The 24013-nt window shown below is 43.6% G+C and overlaps 1 protein-coding gene across 3 annotated transcripts; it reads left to right on the forward strand.

The window, feature by feature from the left end:
* The first annotated feature begins 21 nt into the window (after positions 1-21).
* Positions 22-12752, forward strand: LOC118357673 (disintegrin and metalloproteinase domain-containing protein 8-like). 3 transcript variants are annotated; one of them, XM_035735032.2, is made up of 23 exons: positions 22-169; positions 478-584; positions 726-799; positions 885-963; positions 1069-1145; positions 1566-1764; positions 1923-1988; positions 2697-2759; positions 2998-3167; positions 3396-3620; positions 5964-6141; positions 7121-7210; positions 7745-7940; positions 8235-8337; positions 8525-8690; positions 8791-8871; positions 8965-9049; positions 9181-9301; positions 9425-9599; positions 11499-11546; positions 11695-11721; positions 11852-11923; positions 12082-12752. In XM_035735032.2, the coding sequence occupies exons 1-23, from the start codon at positions 124-126 to the stop codon at positions 12142-12144; spliced, it is 2511 nt and encodes an 836-aa protein (XP_035590925.1). In that variant the 5' UTR covers positions 22-123; the 3' UTR covers positions 12145-12752. The 3 variants fall into 3 exon arrangements, with proteins under 3 accessions (XP_035590925.1, XP_035590926.1, XP_035590927.1); XM_035735033.2 differs by having other exon boundaries at positions 12085-12752; XM_035735034.2 differs by lacking the exon at positions 2697-2759.
* The last annotated feature ends 11261 nt before the right edge of the window (positions 12753-24013 follow it).

Genomic DNA, 24013 nt, shown 5'->3' on the forward strand with positions numbered 1-24013 from the left:
CTGATAACGTAGGCTACATAACGGAGAGGCGGGACTGGTACCTTAGAGAGCTGCTTAATGTCTGTGTTCAGTATCCGTGCAATACAGCACACTTGAGAAACTCAGGGATATTACGCTCCAGCCATGCGATACACTCTATATATATTCCTGTTATGCATCATCTATTGTGGTAAGTTTAACATAGTACATATTAAACCATAATTATATATCTGAAGTTTTTTTAATATAAAATAATGGGCTAATTATGAACAATTGAATGAAATACAAAAAGGTGTATTTTGCTGTACAGTACTGTATTTATAAGGACCTAATTAGCACATCTGTTAGGATAATAATGCAATTTGACATATATAACATTGCAATGTTTAGAACTCGTTTGATGCTCGTCGTATGATCAATGTCTAGACTTTAAATGAATAGCAATTACTATAAGAAATAGATAAACGTTATAATAGGTCTGGATGTCTGTTCTTTTAGTTGTACTGGTCAAGGGCGCACGGACATTAGATCACGTGGAGCGCTACGATGTCGTCCGACCTCAGAGACTGACTGGTCGGGTCAAAAGAAACATTTTCTCAAACCAGGTGCTTTACATCCCGTTATCTTTTCTCTATAACTATGTAACAGTGGTTCCTGTAAATTAGGGAAATACAGTATTTCAAATCCCCAATAAAGAAGGAGAACAGCGTTTCATTGTCGACAACTAACAACATCTTTACCTATAGGTTTATCCTGATGGGCTACAATATGTATTAACCATTTCTGGAGAGAACCACACAATTCATCTTGACAAAAATAGGTACATTATTTTAACCATCCACTAATTACTAGATGTGTCTTGTTAGCAAGTTTAGTAGCAGTTATTTTAATTGTTGTTTTCATAGGCAACTTATTGGGAGGCATTACACTGAAACAAACTATTCCGAAGATGGAAAGCGGGTTACAACATTTCCAAATTATGAGGTATCGGAGCCAATAAATATAATAGCCCAGATTTGTGTCACTTTGTTTTGTTTCATTCAAGAGAAGCTCTAAACCAATACTTTTACTAATTTAAACTTCCTTTAGGACCACTGCTATTATCATGGTCATATTCAAGGCATTGAAGATTCATCTGTTAGTGTTGGAATCTGTTCTGGCATTAGGTAAGTGAGTATTTCTGCATATTTCCTGTTTTCTATTGGCAGTTTCTGAACTTTCTGAACTAGTTGGCAATGAATAGATTTCTCAGAAAATCCAACTTCTCGTTTGAGAAATTCAACATTGCTATATTTCCACATATGTGTAATTCAAATCACTGAGACATTTGTGGTTGAAATTATTTTTGAAAGCGGTCTTAGACATTTAGAAATGTACCGGTCTTTTATGATGTAACCTCTGCTGGCATTTCACCTACAAGACAGTGATTAGAGTTGCTATACTGAATAGCTTACCGCCTTTGATGTTGATTATTCATACTATATCATATAATTGGAGTAACAACGCTATTTTAATTGGGGAGAAACCGATTTTCCGTGCCTTGCAATTCCACACTCAGTAAACCGCTCACTGATGTGTCTTTCCAGTGGCTTTGTGAGGGCTGAGCAGAAGGTCTACTTGATTGAGCCTTTGGGAGACTCTGCCGATGGGGAGCATGCTCTGTACAGGCAGGAGCACCTCAGAACCAACAAGGCCAGCTGTGGTCACTCCAACGACAGCACGGTCTATGACCACGACCAGGGCCCGGCTCCCAGACTCTCGGGCCTCTTCAAGTCCAAAGGCTGGGTATGCAGTTAATTACTACTGCTTCCTTTTGTTACTTAGTTGCAACAATACACATCCAAAGATAGTGTTCAGGGTTCATGTTTTCTACTAGTTGTATTCATCTTGTAAGGTGAGTCCAGTGTTTTCTTATCTGCCTTTTTTACATTTTTTTATTTTAGAAAAGTAAGCCCATCACTGGACCTCAAAGATTTGTGGAGATGTATCTGGTGGCTGACTACACAGAGGTATATTATGTATCAACATAGATCTTATAGTTTGAAATGTTCCATTTGCCCTCCAATTTTGTGCACAAAGTGATTTACATCCCTGTTAGTGAGCATTTCTCCTTTGCCAAGATAATCCATCCACATGGCATATCAAGAAGCTGATTTAAACAGCACGATCATTACACCGGTGCGCTTTGTGCTGGGGATACTCAAATGGGTAGTTTTGTCACACAACACAATACCACAGATGTCTCAAGTTTTGAGGGAGTGTGCAGTTGGCACGCTGACTGCAGGAATGTCCACCAGAACTGATGCCAGAGAATTTAAGGTTAATTTCTCTACCATAAACCGCTCCAACGTTGTTTTAGAGAATTTGGCAGTACATCCGACCGGCCCCACAACAGCAGACCATGTGTAACCACGTCAGCCCATGACCTCCACATCCAGCTTCTTCACCTGCAGGATCGTCTGAAACCAGTCACCAGGACAACTGATGAAACTGAGGAGTATTTCTGTCCGTAATAAAGCCCTTTTGTGGGTGGGCTTGGCTCCCAAGTGGGTGGGCCTGTGCCCTCCCAGGCCCCCACCCATGTCTGCGCCGCTGCCCAGTCATGTGAAAACCATAGACTACTGAATTTATTTCAATTGTCTGATTTCCTTATATGTAACTATAACTCAGTAAAATGGTTGCATGTTGCATTTATATATTTTTAAAATATTTTTCAGTACAAAATATTTGGAAGCGAAACCAAAACTCGGATGCTGGAAATTGCCAATCATGTTGATAAGGTACCTTTTCAAGGACTTGTGTGTCGTTTTGTATGTTTGTATGTGAATGGCTGCAGAAGCATAGTTAGGGCCAGGAGATTTACCTGACCAGCTCCAGGCTCTAGTTATAGGCACTTTATTGAATTACTTACTGTTTATAATCCGAGTTTAGGGCCAGGAGTTTTCCCACCTAGCTCTAGTACGTGTATCTTATATTCATGAAGGAGTTATTGAAAAGATTGCCGTCTCTGCTTCCTAGTTGTATCGGCCATTGAACATCCGGGTCATGCTGGTGGGGTTGGAGATGTGGACTATCAGGGATCACATTGACGTCACAGCCAGTCCTGAGAACACCCTGGATAGGTTTCTCCAGTGGCGTCAAGACGACCTTCTAAAGAGGGTAAAGCATGACAATGCCCAGTTTGTCACGTGAGTAATTAGCCTTATCTTAATTTTTTGTGTTGATGAAAGGAACTGGATTGCAATTAATCACAATTTTCCCATGACATTATTGTTTGATATTATGTACTGTAAAAAATGTAAATATAAAATGTTGTTTTTAATGCATAGAATTAGAACGATGGACAAATGTCTAATTTTTTTAGAACGATGGACAAATTCTAAAGCTTTTCCCCAACATTTTGTTGTTTTTAACAGTGGTAAAGATTTCTTGGGCGATACTGTCGGACTGGCAAATAAACTTGCCATGTGCACTGGAAGTTCAGGTGCAGTCAACCAGGACCACAATAGAAACCCAATTGGCATTGCCTCGACCATCGCTCATGAGATGGGCCACAACCTGGGCATGTCCCATGATACTTCAGGCTGCACCTGTGGGACATCGCTGTACAACGACAACTGTGTCATGGCAGATCGGCTCAGGTAAAGACAAAAACACTCATACATTACACAATTACTCACAAAATCAAATAAAATTTTATTTGTCACATGCGAGTGTAGCGAAATGCTTGTGCTTCTAGTTCCGACAATGCAGTAATAACCAATGAGTAATCTAACCTAACAATTCCACAACTACTACCTTATACACTCAAGTGTAAAGGGATAAAGAATATGTACATAAAGATATATGAATGTGTGATGGTACAGAAGGGCATAGGGAAGATGCAGTAGATGGTATAGAGTACAGTATATACATATGAGATGAGTAATGTAGGGTATATAAACATTATATTAAGTGGCATTGTTTAAAGTGGCTGGTGATACATGTATTACATAAAGATGGCAAGATGCAGTAGATGATATAGAGTACAGTATATACATATGAGATGAGTAATGTAGGGTATGTAAACATTATATTAAGGTGTATGCACCAATTTGTAAGTCGCTCTGGATAAGAGCGTCTGCTAAATGACTTAAATGTAAATGTAAATTGTTTAAAGTGGCTCGTGATACATTTTTACATCAATTTCCATCAATTTCCATTATTAAAGAGGCTGGAGTTGAGTCTGTATGTTGGCAGCAGCCACTCAATGTTAAAGGTTGCTGTTTAACACTCTGATGGCCTTGAGATAGAAGCTGTTTTTCAGTCTCTCGGTCCCTGCTTTGATGCACCTGTACTGACCTCGCCTTCCGGATGATAGCGAGGTGAACAGGCAGTGGCTCGGGTGGTTGTTATCCTTGATGATCTTTATGGCCTTCCTGTGACATCGGGTGGTGTAGGTGTCCTGGAGGGCAGGTAGTTTGCCCCCGGTGATGCGTTGTGCAGACCTCACTACCCTCTGGAGAGCCTTAAGGTTGTGGGCGGAGCAGTTGCCGTACCAGGCTGTGATACAGCCCGACAGGATGCTCTCGATTGTGCATCTGTAGAGGTTTGTGAGTGCTTTTGGTGACAAGCCGAAATTCTTCAGCCTCCTGAGGTTGAAGAGGCACTGCTGCGCCTTCTTCACAACGCTGTCTGTGTGGGTGGACCAATTAAGTTTGTCCGTGATGTGTACGCTGAGGAACTTAAAACTTACTACCCTCTCCACTACTGTCCCGTCGATGTGGATAGGGGGGTGCTCCCTCTGCTGTTTCCTGAAGTCCACAATCATCTCCTTTGTTTTGTTGACGTTGAGTGTGAGGTTATTTTCCTGACACCACACTCCGAGGGCCCTCACCTCCTCCCTGTAGGCCGACTCGTCGTTGTTGGTAATCAAGCCTACCACTGTAGTGTCGTCCGCAAACTTGATGATTGAGTTGGAGGCGTGCATGGCGACGCAGTCGTGGGTGAACAGGGAGTACAGGAGAGGGCTCAGAACGCACCCTTGTGGGGCCCCAGTGTTGAGGATCAGCGGGGTGGAGATGTTGTTACCTACCCTCACCACCTGGGGGTGGCCATAAGGAAGTCCAGTACCCAGTTGCACAGGGCGGGGTCGAGACCCAGGGTCTCGAGCTTGATGACGAGCTTGGAGGGTACTATGGTGTTAAATGCTGAGCTGTAGTCAATGAACAGCATTCTCACATAGGTATTCCTCTTGTCCAGATGGGTTAGGGCAGTGTGCAGTGTGGTTGCGATTGCGTCGTCTGTGGACCTATTGGGGCGGTAAGCAAATTGGAGTGGGTCAAGGGTGTCAGGGAGGGTGGAGGTGATATGGTCCTTGACTAGTCTCTCAAAGCACTTCATGATGACGGAAGTGAGTGCTACGGGGCGGTAGTCGTTTAGCTCAGTTACCTTAGCTTTCTTGGGAACAGGAACAATGGTGGCCCCTTGGTCCTTGAAGCATGCATGGGAACAGCAGACTGGGATCCCGGGAAGGATTGATTGAATATGTCCATATATTATTATTATATGTGGGAACAGCAGACTGGGATAAGGATTGATTGAATATGTCCGTAAACACACCAGCCAGCTGGTCTGCGCATGCTCTGAGGACGCGGCTGGGGATGCCGTCTGGTCCTGCAGCCTTGCGAGGGTTAACACGTTTAAATGTTTTACTCAAGTCGGCTGCAGTGAAGGAGAGCCCGTAGGTTTTGGTAGCGGGCCGTGTCAGTGGCACTGTATTGTCCTCAAAGCGAGCAAAAAAGTTATTTAGTCTGACTGGGAGCAAGACATCCTGGTCCGCGACACATTGACACACTGAGTCATTTCCTATGTTATTATGTTAGTCATTCTAAAGTGAGCCATCATTTCCTATGTTATTATGTTAGTCATTCTAAAGTGAGCCATCATTTCCTATGTTATTATGTTAGTCATTCTAAAGTGAGCTATCATTCCCACACCTTCAGGTCAGTGTACCCAGAGCTGTTCAGTGGCTGCAGTCAGGAGCAGCTGAGTGACTTCCTGGAGAGAGCCAATCCCAGCTGTCTGCAGGACACACCCGGCTCTGACAAGCTGTATGTGGGGCCTGCCTGTGGCAATGCATTCCTGGACCCTGGAGAGGAGTGTGACTGTGGAACTGTGGAGGTTAGTCAGGCACACCTTAGACACACCTACTCATTGCAGGGTTTTTCTTTATTTGTACTATTTTCTACATTGTATAATAATAATCAAGACATCAAAACTATGAAATAACACATGGAATCATGTAGTAACCAAAAAAGTGTTAAAACAAATAAAAAAATATTTTATATTTGAGATTCTTCAAAGTAGCCACCCTTCGCCTTGAACACAGCTTTGCACACTCTTGGCATTCTCTCAACCAGCTTCATGAATCCATTTCAATTAACAAGTGTGTCTTGTTAAAAGTTAATTTGTAGAATTTCTTTCCTTCGTAATGCGTTTGAGACAATCAGTTGTTTTGTGACAAGGTAGGGGTGTTATACAAAAGATAGCCCTATTTAGTAAAAGACCAAGTCAAATAAGCAAAGATAAACGACAGTCCATCATTACTTTAAGACATGATGGTCAATCAATCCAGAAAATGTCAAGAACTCTTCAAGTGCAGTTGCAAAAACCATCAAGCGCTATGATGAAACTGGCTCTCATGAGGACCGCCACAGGAAAGGAAGACCCAGAGTTACTTCTGCTGCAGAGGATAAGTTCATTAGAGTTAACTCCACCTCGGATTGCAGCCCAAATAAATGCTTCACAGAGTTCAAGTAACATACACATCTCAACATAAACTGTTCAGAGGAGACTGCGTGAATCAGGCCTTCATGGTCCAATTGCTTCAAAGAAACCACTACTAGAGGACACTGGTACTGTATGTACACTGCCATTGATTATATTGTCTTACACTATTCCTCTGACTCAATCAAAGGTTTGACAAACATTTTCAAACGCATATGAAAAGGAAACAAAATATACACATGCATGAATGCTTTGCACCGTAAATGACATTTTTTGGGTGACTGACTCTTATAAATAATTCATTTGACAGTGGTAAGATGAAATAGTTATTTTGTCTTTTGCCTCGGACTGGTGTGTCTTTTGTCCCTCCCAGGAGTGTAAGAATCCCTGCTGTGACCCCACAACCTGTCGCCTCACTGAGGGATCCAACTGTGATCATGGAACATGCTGCGAAAACTGCCAAGTAACTGCAAATTTTGATCTTTATGTGAAACCTTATTCAAATCTGGGTGCTTTATTAAACGTATGATTAAATGACTCAGACCAGCTGGTAATGTCCATCTCTGATCTCCCTCTGCTCACCACGACTCAGACAGACACACCCAACCAACTACAACTAATAACCACCAGCAACAAAAAAAGAACATAGCCATAAGAGGAGTAAGGTTCGGCTCCATAAAGAAGAGATGGGTGGATTGAGAAACCAGGGTTGGGATACTAGCAATAATGTGTTTCCCTGTACTGTACTGTCCATATCCTTCCTCCTTCCAATATGACAGTCAGGGGACTGTAAAGAAGCGGGCCTAGTCAGTCATAAAATAAAATCTGTACTGTATGAACCACCAGACTTGGCATCTAACCAAGAATCATACACTTTGCTGTAGTAGTAGTAGTGTCCGATTTTTAGCAGACATTTATGTTAGCTGTATTAGTTATTAATCTGTTAGGAAGTTACTTACTCAACCACTGAACTATTTGTTCTCCATTCAACCTTCAGCGTAAACAGGCAACCAGTTTGTGTAGAGCAGCTTCCAGTGATTGTGACCTGGCAGAGTATTGCACTGGAACTTCAGAGCATTGCCCAGAAGATACCTTTAAAATGAACGGGAAACCTTGCAACTATAGTCAGGGGTACTGCTACAATGGGCAATGCCCAACACTTCAGCAACACTGCAAGAGACTATGGGGACCAGGTACTTGTCTTTACTGTTTTAAGTACATAGCCAATGAGGTTTCTTATCAATTATCTATTAATTTACACTACACTAGTTACGACATAGCGCAACCATCCATAACCGTATGATGTTATTTCATTAACACAAAGCAGAACCCTTCCAGAAACAAAATAGGCCTAGATATAATCTCATTCAGTTAGTGCAAGTTAAACGTCATATTGTGATTTGTGCAATGATGATAATCTGCAGTAAGGATTCCTGTCATATCCTGTGGAACCAAGAATCATAACTCTCATCTCTCTTATCTTCTAGTGGCACAAGTAGGCACGGATTCCTGCTTTAATCTAAACCTGGGTGGCATTGAAGGTGCCCACTGCGGAAGGACCAAATACGGCTTTGTGCGTTGCACACCACAGTATGTCCACTCCCATCTGTCACATTGACTTCCTGTGTTTTGACATTTCCATTTCCTGACATTTCACTTCACAATATGATCACACAATGTTCCTCCCAAGGCAATTAGAATAGAAAACATCTATTACAAGACTTCCGTAAGTTTGTGTTGTTAAGAAAGACATTGTCACATTATTTTCTTCTCCTAGGAATATAAAATGTGGAACGCTATTTTGCTCGGGAGGGGATGAGTATCCCATCACTGGGCAGAAGGCCTCCTATACAATGAGGGGAACATGCAACATAGCAGTGGACCAGGATAAGATAAGAGCCCTCGACATGGTCCCAACAGGAACCAAATGTGGAATGAATGAGGTAAGACTGTTTCTGAATTCCAAATCATCCCTTGAGAGGGCCTTATTGGAATTCATATGAGTGTACAAATGAAGTGAACAATTAATCTTTGTTTCCATAGGTTTGCTATGATCACAAATGCCAAGATGTCAAAGTCTATGGTAAAACGGAGGACTGTTCATCAAAATGCCACAACAATGGGGTGAGTGCATTGATTGTTGATTTTGAGTTGTTTGTAAACTTCCGCTAGAATTGTTTGAACATTGTCATCACAATCATGGCTCTCTTTTGTTAGGTGTGCAACAACAAGGGACAGTGCCACTGTAACCCAGGTTGGGCTCCACCCTACTGTGACGTCAAGTATTCAGACTTGCCTCAAGGTATGCCTCATTCACTCTGTAGTGACATGCATTGTGGTTTATGTATCATGTGTTACATTTTGTGAAGTTAAACCTGAACAGTTGATAAAAATGGACATCTTTTAATGATTAATAATGTTTTGGTTTTGCAGACCAATTTGGGGTGGTAGCTGGTGTCTCTGCAGCAATAGCTGTCTTGTTGCTGCTCACTTTTCTGGTTGCAGGACTGATGTGCTGCAAGAAGGACAAAAGAGAGAACTACATTTCCAAAAGGTGAGTTTTTTCCGCCAACTTATAATTTTTTATTTTTTTGTGAATGCCTCTTCAGTTGTCATTTCAAATGATTTGGTACACAATCAACATATTGATGTGTTATGTATTGATCTGTATTTGAAGGAAAGTCCACTCTACTCCGGGCCAGTTGAACCCAATGTTCCAGGAGCAGAGTGGGAAGGGTAATCCCCTTAGCAAGCCCCCCCAAATCAGCCAACCCACCTTCATGGAGTCATCTGCAACACAAGCCTGCATCCCTCTGTTTGTCACTGTGGTCCCTTCCAGGCCCCCTCCACAGGTGAGCTACATTACCACAGCATTATCTCAACATTACCACTAGTCCAGGCAGATTGATAAAGGCCTTATGTGGAGTCATTTGTAGTATCATGTTACACATAACATATATATGCAGTTGAAGTTCGGAAGTTTACATACACTTAGGATGGAGTCATTAAAACTCATTTTTCAACCACTCCACAAATTTCTTGTTAACGAACTATAGTTTTGGCAAGTCGGTTAGGACATCTACTTTGCATGACACAAAGTAATTGTTCCAACAATTGTTTACAGACAGATTATTTCACTTATAATTCACTGTATCACAATTCCAGTTGAATTTACTTACACTAAATTGACTGTGCCTTTAAACAGCTTGGAAAATTCCAGAAAATCTTGTAATGGCTTTAGAAGCTTCTGATAGGCTAATTGACATCATTTGAGTCAATTGGAGGTGTACCTGTGGATGTATTTCAAGGCCTACCTTCAAACTCAATGCCTCTTTGCTTGACATCATGGGAAAATCAAAAGAAATCAGCCAAGACCTCAGAAAACAAATAGTAGAATTCCACAAGTCGGGTTCATCCTTGGGAGCAATTTCCAAATGCCTGAATGTACCACGTTCATCTGTACAAACAATAGTACGCAAGTATAAACACCATGGGACCACGCAGCCGTCATATAGCTCAGGAAGGAGACGTGTTCTGTCTCCTAGAGATGAACTTACTTAGGTGCGAAAAGTGTAAATCAATCCCAGAACAACAGCAAAGGACCTTGTGAAGATGCTGGAGTAAACAGGTACAAAAGTATCTATATCCACAGTAAAATGAGTCCTATATCGACATAACCTGAAAGGCTGCTCAGCAAGGATGAAGCCACTGCTCCAAAACCGCCATAAAAAAGCCAGACTACGGTTTGTAACTGCACATGGGAACAAAGATCGTACTTTTTGGAGAAATGCCCTCTGATCTGATGAAACAAAAATAGAACTGTTTGGCCATAATGACCATCGTTATCTTTAGAGGAAAAAGGGGGAGGCTTGCATGCTGAAGAACACCATCCCAACCGTGAATCACGGGGGTGGCAGCATCAGGTTGTGGGGGTGCTTTGCTGAAGGAGGGACTGGTGCACTTCACAAAATAGATGGCATCATGAGGGAGGGAAATGATTTGGATATATTGAAGCAACATCTCAAGACATCAGGAAGTTAAAGCTTGGTCGCAAATGGTTCTTCCAAATGGACAATGACCCCAAGCATACTTCCAAAGTTGTGGCAAAATGGCTTAAGGACAACAAAATCGAGGTATTGGAGTGGCCATCACAAAGCCCTGACCTTAATCCCATAGAAAATTGGTGGGTAGAACTGAAACAGCGTGTGTGAGGAAGGAGGCCTACAAAACTGACTCAGTTACACCATGTCTGTCAGGAGGAATGGTCCGAAATTCACCCAAATTATTGTGGGAAGCTTGTGGAAGGCTACCCAAAATTTCTGACCCAAGTTAAACAATTTAAAGACAATGCTATCAAATACCAATTGAGTGTATGTAAACTTCTGACCCACTGGGAATGTGATGAAAGAAATAAAAGCTCAAATAAATCCTATCTACTATTATTCTGACATTTCACATTCTTATAATAAAGTGGTGATCCTAACATACCTAAAACAGGGAATTTTTACTAGGATTAAATGTCAGGAATTGTGAAAAACTGAGTTTAAATGTATTTGGCTAAGGTCTATGTAAACTTCAACTGTATGTTGTTCCTATGTAAAATATAATAATATCAACAAGAATTTAAACAGCTGCTGAACTCATAGAGATACCCACTTTACTTTAGGCAGGCTATGTTTTGAGTAGACTAAGGATATTTGGAAAGGAAAATAAATGCTGACCTTGCGGAGAACAACATTTTTTTCTTCCAGCCACCAAAGAGCTTGCCTGCAGTGCTGCCACAATCTTGCATTGAACCGGTGAGCTATGTCAATTGAAATACTGAAACATATCATGTTACTAAACTCAGGAAACTTAGAAACTTACTGTATACTGACGTACCAAACTTGTACAAACATTTTCTTTATTCTATTTTTTTATCAAACTAAACCCCTATCTCCATCAAAGCCTTTGCCGACTCTGAGTAGCACACCGGTAAGTCATTTCAGCCATTACAGTTAATAACATGTTGACATTTAATAACAACTGTATAACAATTAACTACATGGTCTCTACACGGTCTTATCATGAACTCATTATCAATTGGTGTGTATTGTTCTGTTAGAATATCAAGCATGTTGTCCCAGTGCCACCAGTCAAGGCCACAACACCAATGGTACCCATTAAATACCCACAAGTAAGTGTTCATTTAACACGTCATGTCTTTTGTCTCCTGAAATCATGACATAGCATGAAAGTAAAATAAAAAAAACGACTTTGTTGGTAATTCCTTGTGAAACCAGAATTGCAGGGCATGTTTCAAGATGGCCGTCTAACTGATCCCTGTGTGTTCAGCAGACCTCAGGAGGAGCAAGCCACCAGATTGCATTGAAGCCTGCCCCCATGCCACGTCAATGATGACTACTGCATGTAGCAGTATGTTAACTCATAGGAAGACAGACCTTTGATGAGCCCAGTTCTTGTTTCAGACTCTAGGAGGTCCTGAATGACCGAGCCTAATATCAACTGTGGAGAATGTCTTTGAAAACTCAACATCAACATAGTGATGTCTCAGAATGTGCTTCTCGACCACTGTGGAAAAGTGGTTTGGAAAATGCTGGAACAGATTGCTGGTGCATTTCTCATGCAGTGTTTTTTTTTCTTCAATTATTGTATGTAAAAAAAAAAAAAAAAAAAAAATGTTACAGTAGACCATTCCCTTTGACATGAACCTAGGATTTTCACTTGTTTTTATAGGTTGCCTCTGTTTGCACTTTTTACAAGGGGGAGAGCCTAATTCTACTTTGGATTTCTTATACTTATGAATGTTAATTTACTGTTTCATGATCTCAAGCCAGTGTGCCTTTAAAAAAATAAGTATTGCATTGATGTTAGTTCTTTTTTCAAGATATTACAAATGAATGGTACATATGAGAGGTACAGTGCCTTCAGAAAGTATTCACACCTCTTTGACTTTCTCCATATGTTGTTGTTACAAAGTGGGATATAAATGGATTTAATTGGAATTTATTGTCAACGATCTACACAAATCTAATGTCAAAGTGGAATATCTTGATTTAGATAAGTATTCAACCTCCTGAGTCAATACATGTTAGAATCACCTTTTGCAGCGATTACAGCTGTGAGTCTTTCTGGGTGATTTTAAGGGACAGATTCCGACCCGAGTTAAGCACATAAATGGAACGTCAATTCCATTTTCTGCACTTTTCTCTATGCGTATTCTGACCTTGAACATAAGCAGGAGAATAGCATGCTATTCACCTCCTATTCAGTTTGGGTAGACATTGAATAAATGAAGGTGTCTACAGATATGCCATATTCTGACCTTGACTTAATTCCCTAATAATTCCACCACCTTTACATGCGAGGAAACCATGAATAATGTCTAGCAAACCTACTGGTTCCAAGTGGATGGAAATAACACTATTCTCTCCATGCACTATAATTTACAACTTGACAACAGCTATTGATAAGTGCTACAGAAATGAGTCATCTGTTTGGATAAAAGAATTGTACAAACAAAAATATAAACGCAACATGAAACAATTTAAAAGATTTTACTGAGTTACAGTTCATATAAGTAAATCAGTCCATTTAAATAAATTCATTAGGTCCTAGTCTATAGATTTCACATGACTGGGAATACAGATATGCATTAGTTGGTCAAGGATACCTTGGAAAAAACGTAGGGTCGTTTAGATGAATGGCACGACAATGGGCCTCAGGATAGCTTATGCCTGCCCATACCATAACCTCAATGCCACTCTGTTCACAATGTTGACACTACCAGGACGAGGGAAGTTAACCGGAAATAACCACGTTGCCTGGGTACCACCAACATGTTCCTGACCAGTGAACTTGACAAACAAGCCAGTTACAGCTCTTCGTGTGGTAAGCAGCAACAATCGAACTAGAACAAGCCTAAGAATTAAATTATAGTCCTTACTGTGAAGGAGAAGAACACTTCCTATTATGCCCCTTTCCTGAGTTTAAGCAGCTCTCGAGGGAGAAGGTCAGCGATTGGTCTCAGTTAAAGGCCTTTGCTGAAGGTGTGCCCCCCCATGCAACACCTTCAAGGAGTTACACCTCACAGTGCTACATGAGGTCATACCGCAAGAGCACAGGAACGTCCTTATGGTCAGCACCGACACAGCCGAGACGGGGGTCCTATACCTTGACCGCCCAAACCGCTCACCACGAGTGACATTAAAAGTGGTCACTCATCCTACATCATGGTGAGGAGGCGATGGAGACATTCTTGATGACAGCTCTGAAAGATCCATTCTCCCTGCTGCTGCCTACTGCCTTGGGTTACAGTAGAGGGTGAACCAGAGGTACTGAGCCTTTGAACTATACATTAAGATGTACGCCAAGTAAGCATAACTTCTGCGTCATTCACCCTATACCCTGAAGGAGACTGTTGCATCAAGTCCAAAATGCTTTCACAACAGGCAGTCTCAGACGAGCCGAGCACACCTCCCCCTGACATGCTTCAGAGGAGGAACCCACATCTGAAGGCCTTGCCGCTTCCACAGATCCACAGGGCACAGCCTCTATTGCTCATAGGGTCTTACCCATCCACCTCTGCTGGTTCCCATCAATCCAGTCCATATTGGCCCTCTGGGAGGCCCTGTCACTGTCCAGCTTGGTTGGGTTGTGCAGTACCCAGCAAGCCTGATGCCACACACAGAAGTCCAGCAATGCCTATTCTCTACCATTGTTTCCCCAGCCACTGAACTCCTGATGAATGTAGAAAAGCTATGGCAAGTGGGCACATTCCTCCATCGAGACGAAAAGGAAGTCATACGTTCCAAACAAGGTGAGTTTGCCTTGAATCTACTGGAAGAAAAGACCACAATAATCTTGGTGGGTGGGGTCCAGAGATATGCAAAGCCTCTACTCAGGGCCCCCAAGAGCCCACAGCTTCATGCTACAAAACGAGCAGTGATGCCTTCCATTCGTGGCACTGAGCGTCGGTTGCTAAGGAATCTGAGGCTGGCCGAAGTCCACCATCAGGAGATCTAAAAGCTGGAAACCTCAGGCTATGTCACCAAACTCACTCCTGATGGTGAGGAAGGATCCCTGGCATTCTGGTACCTGCTACACCACCTGCTACGCCACCACAACACACCGGCAAATGCAGACTAGTGTTCAACTGCTCCTATCAGCACATCAGTCAGATCCTGAACAAATGCCTCCTACCAGGACCAACACTTGGCCCTTCCCTGCTCTGAATGCTCCTCAGGTTTGGGCAACACGGAGTGGCTATAAGCAGCCATGTCAAAGGCATGTTGCACCAGGTGTGCCTTCTTCCCTCTGACAAGCCACTCCTCAGGTTCATTTGGAGGGATTTGGACTGAAAAGCAGAGCCCAGCACCTATGAATGGCAGGTCCAACCCTCCGGAACGACGTGTTGTCCTTGCTTTGCCATCTATGCCCTCCAGAATCATGCTCCATGATGGCAACACTTATGTTTAGGAGTCGTGCAACCCTTCTATGTGGACAACTGTCACAAGTCTACCCACGGAGACAGAGGGAAAGTCATTGGCGGACAGGCTGTACTGCTGCCTCTTAGTCGGGGGGGTTTCGAGTTCAGGCAATGGGCCAGTAGCAAACCCTCGTTTGTGGAACACCTTCCTCCAGAAGCGAGGTCTGAGAGCAGTGAGCTATGGCTCTCTTAGACCACCATCGATCCACAAGAACCAACTCTGGGACTGCGCAAGAGCTGTCAGCCAGACACCCTCGGCTACAAACAACGAGCTGTCCAAAGAGAAGACAAACCAACTCTGAGGGTCATTTACACAAGACTGGCCAGCTAATATGATCCCTTAGGCTACATAATCCCTTTCACAACCCAGGCAAACGTTATTGTACAGGACCTCTGGCGCAGCATGATGGGCTGGGAAGACCCCATACAGCCTGACTTCCTAATGGACAGAAGGCAGACATGGGAAAATGAGTTCTCAGACCTCTCCAACATAACCATGCCCTGATGCTATGTGCCCCTACGGGCAGACAACCAGATGGTAGAATGTGAACTGCACACTTTCTGTGACTCATCAGAGCAAGTCTATGGGACTGTAGCTTCTCTCTGTACCCAGGACTCCCAAGGCCACATCTGTCTCCAAACAGTCATCTCACTCTCTCACCTGAGTTCAACCTGGCTCCTGGTGAAGAGGACACTCCAAGGCCCCTTTCTGTGATGTGAAGGCCAATTCCACCTTATCCTCCAGTGACGGGGGTCAGATCTTCAGTGTTTCCGACAGATGGCAAACCATACCTCCTTCCTCCAATTGCCATTCAGGCAAGTCACCCTACTCCAGAACCACCACTTGGTGCTCTATGGGGTGACAGTACCACTCCCATTCATCATCCTCCTGCCTGATCAAAACCAGTCACTCCAAACTTGCTCCTCATGAGGTGGCACGACAGCTCGCTGCCTCAAGCTATCTATACTGACAGTAGCCAAGTCCTGGCTGAACACTTCTGGGAAAACATTAGAATTTACCTCAGACCAGTAGCCTGTATGATTCCCTTGCCTGAGATCAAGGATGACCCAGATTAAACCATGCTGCTTGAAGAGACTTTCAGCAGCAAGAGCAAAACCAGTAGAGACCACTTTTGGAGGCGGCTGTTTAAAAAAAAAATAGTTAACAAAAAAGTGAAATTCAGAAGGAGAATTAACTCTAACTTTTAATTGCTGGCACCCCTGAGCCATGGAGATGTACAGAGATCCCAATGTATCAGTCTTCAATGGTGTTGCCCATGTTATAAAGGCTTTTGGGCACTAGAGACCTCGATCCTCTGAGCGTACCTGCAACATATTCACTAGATAAATACTTTAGTTTTTTTTAGTTCAGTGCCAAACATTCCGAAAGGGGTCCAGATGCAACATCATCTCTCAGAGCAGTCATCTCTCAGGGTCTCTAGGCGACTAGGCGCACCCAAGAAAAGCAGGCAGTGACCAGGCACCAAAGAGCAATTAAACAGGGTTTCAGCAAGACACACAGGGTGAAGAAGCCAATCATCCAAGTGTCAGACTGGGTCTGAGCCAGACGGCCTCAGCGGTGCAACATAATGGCCTCATTCTGATCGGACCCCTTGCAGATCACTCGACAACTGGGGCTCGCCACCTTCATGCTGAGAAATGGATCACGCTGGCACACCAGCCACCTCAGAAAAGTCCCTGCCCCTCAAATAATACAAATGCCCACAAGACGGACATAGAGGCCAAATACACCACCTGATGGACCTCCTCCACTCCTATCACCACCTGAGCCCGAGCCACTTTGGGCTCCCCAAGGGCCAGAGCCACAAACGGTTGCGACTGAAGAACGGCCTATGCCGGCACAAACTCAACCTGCTAACCTGGAGGACTACTTAACCTCCTTTTGGTGTTTTAGCCAACCTCCAGATTAAATGGACTGAACTGTCTAGTTTGGAGACTCTTTTGTTTACATCTTCTGTTCAAGGGCTAATGTTTCTTTCTTACAGGTGCAGTTGAAGTAGAATGTTTACATACACCTCAGCCAAATACATTTAAACTCAGTTTTTCACAATTCCTGAAATTTAATCGTGTCTTAGGTCAGTTAGGATCACAACTTTATTTTAAGAATGTCAAATGTCAGAATAATAGTAGAGTGATTCTACACATGCATTGATTGCTGTTTGGGGTTTAGGCTGGGTTTATATAAATGATTTGAGATATCAGCTGATCTAAGAAGGGCTATATAAATGAATTTGATTAGATTTATTTCAGCTTTTATTTCTTTCATCACATTCCCAGTGGGTCAGAAGTTTACATACACTCAATTAGTATTTGGTAGCGTTGAGATGTTGCTTCAATTTAGCCACATCATTTTATTCCTCGTGATGCCATTATTTTGTGAAGTGCACCAGTCCCTCCTGCAGCAAAGCACCCCCACAACATGTTTCTGCCACCCCTGTGCTTCACAGTTGGGATGGTGTTCTTTGGCTTGCAAGCCTTCCCCTTTTTCCTCCAAACATAGCGATGGTCATTATGGCCAAACAGTTCTATTTTTGTTTCATCAGACCATTGGACATTTCTCCAAAAAGTACGATCTTTGTCCCTGGGGCGGCAGGGTAGCCTAGTGGTTAGAGCGGTGGACTAGCAACCGGAAGGTTGCAAGTTCAAACCCCTGAGCTGACAAGGTACAAATCTGTTGTTCTGCCCCTGAACAGGCAGTTAACCCACTGTTCCTAGGCCATCATTGAAAATAAGAATTTGTTCTTAACTGACTTGCCTGGTTAAATAAAGGTAAAAAAATAAAATAAAATGTGCAGTTGCAAACAGTAGTCTGTTTTTTATGGTGGTTTTGGAGCAGTGGCTTCTTCCTTGCTGAGCGACCTTTCAGGTTATGTCGATATAGTTTTACTGAGGATATCTGTTTCCTCCAGCATATTCATAAGGTCCTTTGCTGTTGTTCTGGGATTTATTTGCACTTTTCACACCAAAGTACGTTCATCTCTAGGAGACAGAACGCGTTTCCTTCCTTAGCGATATGACAGCTGCATGATCCCATGGTGTTTATACTTGTGTACTATCGTTTGTACAGATGAACGTGGTACCTTCAGGTATTTGGAAATTGCTCACAAGGATGAACCAGACTTGTGGAGGTCTACAATGTTTTTTTCTGAGGTCTTGGCTGATTTCCTTAGATTTTCCCATGATGTCAAGCAAAGAGGCACTGAGTTTGAAGGTAGGCCTTGAAATACATCCACAGGTACACCTCCAATTGACTCAAATGATGTCAATTAGCCTATCAGACTCTTCTAAAGCCATGACATAATTTTCTGGAATTTTCCAAGCTGTTTAAAGTTACAGTCAACTTATAGTGTATGTAAACTTCTGATCCACTGGATTTTGTATTACAGTGAATTATAAGTGAAATAATCTGTCTGTAAACAATGGTTGGAAAAATTACTTGTCTTGCACAAAGTAGATATCCCAACCGACTTGCCTAAGCTATAGTTTGTTAACAAGAAATGTGTGGGGTGGTTGAAAAACGAGTTTTAATGACTCCAACCTAAGTGTATGTTTACTTCTGACTTCAACTGTATCACTCGAGGTTCTTGTCCTATGAACATTTGTATATATGGTACCAGTCCCTGGTTTTGGAAAGGGGGAAATTGTTATGTATGGTATGAAGTTCTGTTCGTTGTACTGTACGTTATGGTTTACAACAGTGTGCTGCTTTACTTATGAATGGGTTGTCAGAATGAGTGGCATGTCATGTCTCCATTCCATGGAGAATAAGAACACCTCCTCCCAGCTGCCCACTGCACTGAAGATAGGAAATACTGTTGCCACCTCTATTACTAGCCTGTTCAACCTCTCTTTTGTGTCGTCTGAGATTCCCAAAGATTGGAAAGCAGCTGCGGTCATCCCCCTCTTCAAAGGGGGGGACACTCTTGACCCAAACTGCTACAGACCTATATCTATCCTACCATGCCTTTCTAAGGTCTTCGAAAGCCAAGTCAACAAACAGATTACCGACCATTTCGAAGCTCACCATACCTTCTCTGCTATGCAATCTGGTTTCAGAGCTGGTCATGGGTGCACCTCAGCCACGCTCAAGGTCCTAAATGATATCTTAACCGCCATCGATAAGAAACATTACTGTGCAGCCGTATTCATTGATCTGGCCAAGGCTTTCGACTCTGTCAATCACCACATCCTCATCGGCAGACTCGACAGCCTTGGTTTCTCAAATGATTGCCTCGCCTGGTTCACCAACTACTTCTCTGATAGAGTTCAGGGTGTCAAATCGGAGGGTCTACTCTCCTTCCAGACCTCTGGCAGTCTCTATGGGGGTGCCACAGGGTTCAATTCTTGGACCGACTCTCTTCTCTGTATACATCAATGAGGTCGCTCTTGCTGCTGGTGAGTCTCTGATCCACCTCTATGCAGACGACACCATTCTGTATACTTCTGGCCCTTCTTTGGACACTGTGTTAACAACCCTCCAGGCAAGCTTCAATGCCATACAACTCTCATTCCGTGGCCTCCAATTGCTCTTAAATACAAGTAAAACTAAATGCATGCTCTTCAACCGATCGCTACCTGCACCTGCCCGCCTGTCCAACATCACTACTCTGGACGACTTAGAATACGTGGACAACTACAAATACTTAGGTGTCTGGTTAGACTGTAAACTCTCCTTCCAGACCCATATCAAACATCTCCAATCCAAAGTTAAATCTAGAATTGGCTTCCTATTTCGCAACAAAGCATCCTTCACTCATGCTGCCAAACATACCATTGTAAAACTGACCATCCTACCAATCCTCGACTTTGGCGATGTCATTTACAAAATAGCCTCCAATACCCTACTCAACAAATTAGATGCAGTCTATCACAGTGCAATCCGTTTTGTCACCAAAGCCCCATATACTACCCACCATTGCAACATGTACGCTCTCATTGGCTGGCCCTCGCTTCATACTCGTCGCCAAACCCACTGACTCCATGTCATCTACAAGACCCTGCTAGGTAAAGTCCCCCCTTATCTCAGCTCGCTGGTCACCATAGCATCTCCCACCTGTAGCACACGCTCCAGCAGGTATATCTCTCTAGTCACCCCCAAAACCAATTATTTCTTTGGCCGCCTCTCCTTCCAGTTCTCTGCTGCCAATGACTGGAACGAACTACAAAAATCTCTGAAACTGGAAACACTTATCTCCCTCACTAGCTTTAAGCACCAACTGTCAGAGCAGCTCACAGATTACTGCACCTGTACATAGCCCACCTATAATTTAGCCCAAACAACTACCTCTTTCCCTACTGTATTTAATTAATTTATTTATTTTGCTCCTTTGCACCACATTATTTTTATTTCTACTTTACACATTCTTCCATTGCAAATCTACCATTCCAGTGTTTTACTTGCTATATTGTATTTACTTTGCCACCATGGCCTTTTTTGCCTTTACCTCCCTTATCTCACCTCATTTGCTCACATCGTATATAGACTTGTTTATACTGTATTATTGACTGTATGTTTGTTTTACACCATGTGTAACTCTGTGTCGTTGTATGTGTCGAACTGCTTTGCTTTATCTTGGCCAGGTCGCAATTGTAAATGATAACTTGTTCTCAACTTGCCTACCTGGTTAAATAAAGGTGAAATAAAAAAAATAAAATACAAATAAAACGTCAGAGTGATGTACAATGTGTAACTGTGCAGATGTGCGTTCTTCTACAGCTAAGCTAGATATAACACGTCCCAAAAAATGTCTGCAGCATTGAAGGTCCCAAAGAACACAATGGCCTTCATCACTCTTAAATGGAAGAAGTTTGGAACCACCAAGACTCTACCTAGAGCTGGCCGCCTGGCCAAACTGAGCAATCGGGGGAGAAGGGCCTTGGTCAGGGAGGTGACCAAGAACCCGAACCCGGTACCATACCTACGGTGAAGCATGGTGGTGGCAGCATCATGCTGTGAGAATGTTTTTCAGACTCTGCCTTGACATTTTCCTTTGGTTGCCTTGGAGAAGAGGTCACGTGGTCAAACTCCCATTCTGAGGGGAAACGCTTGAACTCTGCATGGAATTGTGGGCCATTGTCCCTGATGACCATGTCAAGCTGCCATTGCAAACTGTGCCTTGCAGCACTTTATGAATGTCTTGGCAGACAAGTCAGGGAGCAGTTCAATTTCCCAAAAGTCAGAGTAGTGATCAACGATGAGAAGATGGTATTTTTGTTTGTGGCTGAAAAAGTCCCTGCTCAGGATTTGCCAGGCCCTTGTGGGCAGTTCGTGCCACATCATGGTTTCCACTTGCTGTTGATGAGCTTATTTGTCGTTTTTGTGTTGGGGGGCGAGTGTCAGTCTGGTATATCTGGAGTATTTCTCCTGTCTTATCCGGTGTCCTGTGTGAATTTAAGTATGTTCTCTTTCTTTCTCCCGGAGGACCAGAGCCCTAGGACCAAGCCTCAGGACTACCTGGCCTGATGACTCCTTACTGTCCCCAGTCCACTTGGTCGTGCTGCTGCTCCAGTATCAACGGTTCCGCCTGTGGCTATGGAACCCTGACCTATTCATCGGACGTGTTACCTGTCCCAGACCTGCTGTTTTCATCTCTCTAGAGACCGCAGGATTGGTAGAGATACTCTGAATTATCGCCTATGAAAAGCCAACTGACATTTACTCCTGAGGTGCTGACCTGTTGCACCCTCGACAACCACTGTGATTACTATTATTTGACCCTGCTGGTCATCTATGAACATTTGAACATCTTGGCCATGTTCTGTTTTAATCTCCACCCGGCACAGCCAGAAGAGGACTGGCCACCCCTCATAGCCTGGTTCCTCTCTATGTTTCTTCCTAGGCTCTGGCCTTTCTAGGGAGTTTTTCCTAGCCACCGTGCTTCTACACCTGCATTGCTTTCTGTTTGGGGTTTAGGCTGGGGTTCTGTACAATACTTTGTGACATCAGCTGATGTAAGAATGCCTTTATAAATACATTTGATGTCGCTAATAGTGCCTCTGCCTGTACATTGTGCTGTTTCCCTGCTCAGTGTGTCACTGATGTATGTATATCTCTGGCCCTGGCTTGTAGAAGACCTTCAGGCTGTAGTTTTTCGGTCAGGAGCATGCTATGAAGTCTCTTGGGCACGTTGAAGAGAGGTTTACTGAATATGGTTGCGTTTTGGAAACTGAAAGTGCAAACCAATGCATTTAACAATGGCAAGGCGACTGTTAATATGGCAGAATATAAACAGTGTAGTTATTCACTCCACAAGGCATTCACACAAGCTAAACATTAGTATAGAGATAAAGTGGAGTCGCAATTCAATGGCTCAGACACGAGACGTATGTGGCAGTGACTACAGACAATCGCGGATTACAAAAGGAAAACCAGCCCCGTCGCTGAGACCGACGTCTTGCTTCTGGACAGGCTAAACACATTCTTCGCATGCTTTGAGGATAACACAGTGCCTCCGACGCGTCCCGCTACCAAGGACTGTGGGGCTCTCCTTCTCCGTGGCCGACGTGATAAAATATTTAAACGTATTGACCCTCGCAAGGCTGCCAGTCCAGACGGCATCCCGAGCTGCATCCTCAGAGCATGTGCAGACCAGCTTGCAGGTGTGTTTACGGGCATATTCAATTTCTCCCTATCCCAGTCTGCTGTCCCCACATGCTTCAAGGTGGCCACCATTGTTCTTGTACCCAAGAAGGCAACGGTAACTGAACTTAATGACTATCGCCCGTAGCACTCATCTCTGTCATCATGAAGTGCTTTGAGAGACTAGTCAAGGATCATATCACCTCTACCTTACCTGCCACCTTAGACCCATTTCAGTTTGCATACCACCTCAATAGATCCACAGACGATGCAACCGCCATCGCTCTGAACACTGCCCTATCCCATCTAGACAAGAGGAATACCTACGTAAGAATGCTGTTTATTGACTACAGCTCAGTCTTCAACACCATAGTACCCTCCAAGCTCATCATTAAGCTCAAGGCCCTGTGTCTGAACCCCACCCTGTGCAACTGGGTCCTGGACTTCCTGATGGGCCAGCCCCTGGTGGTGAAGGTAGGAAACACAACCTCCACTTCGCTGATCCTTAACACTAGGGCCCCACAAGGGTGTGTGCTCAGCCCCCTCCTGTACTCCCTGTTCACCCATGACTGCGTGGCCAAGCACGTCTCCAACTCATTAATCAAGTTTGCAGACGACACAACAGTACTTGATTCCAACGTTGACGAGACAGTCTACAGGAAGGAGGTGAGGGCTTTGGGAGTGTGGTGCCTGGAAAACAACCTCACTCAACGTCAACAAAACAAAGGAGATGATCGTGGACTTCAGGAAACAGCAGAGGGTGCACCCCCTATCTACATTGGCAGGACTGCAGTGGAAAAGGTTGGAAAGCTTCAAGTTTCTTGGAATACACATCACTGACAAACTGAAATGGACCACCCACACAGATAATGTGGTGAAGAAGGTGCAACAGCGCCTCTTCAACCTCTGGAGGCTAAAGAAATTTGTCTTGTCACCTCAAACCCTCACAAAGTTTTACAGATGCACAATTGAAAGCATGCTGTTGGGCTGTATCACCGCCTGCTACGGCAACTGCACAACCCGCAGCCGCAAGGCTCTCCAGAGGGTGGTGCGGTCTGCCCAAAGCATTATCGCGGGCAAACTGGGGCGGCAGGTAGCCTAGTGGTTAGAATAGTAACCGAAAGATTGCAAGATCGAATCCCCGAGCTAACAAGGTAAAAATGTCATTCTGGCCCTGA

This window comes from Oncorhynchus keta, chromosome 24 (assembly GCF_023373465.1).
Source record: "Oncorhynchus keta strain PuntledgeMale-10-30-2019 chromosome 24, Oket_V2, whole genome shotgun sequence".
Classification (NCBI taxonomy): Eukaryota; Metazoa; Chordata; class Actinopteri; order Salmoniformes; family Salmonidae; genus Oncorhynchus; species Oncorhynchus keta.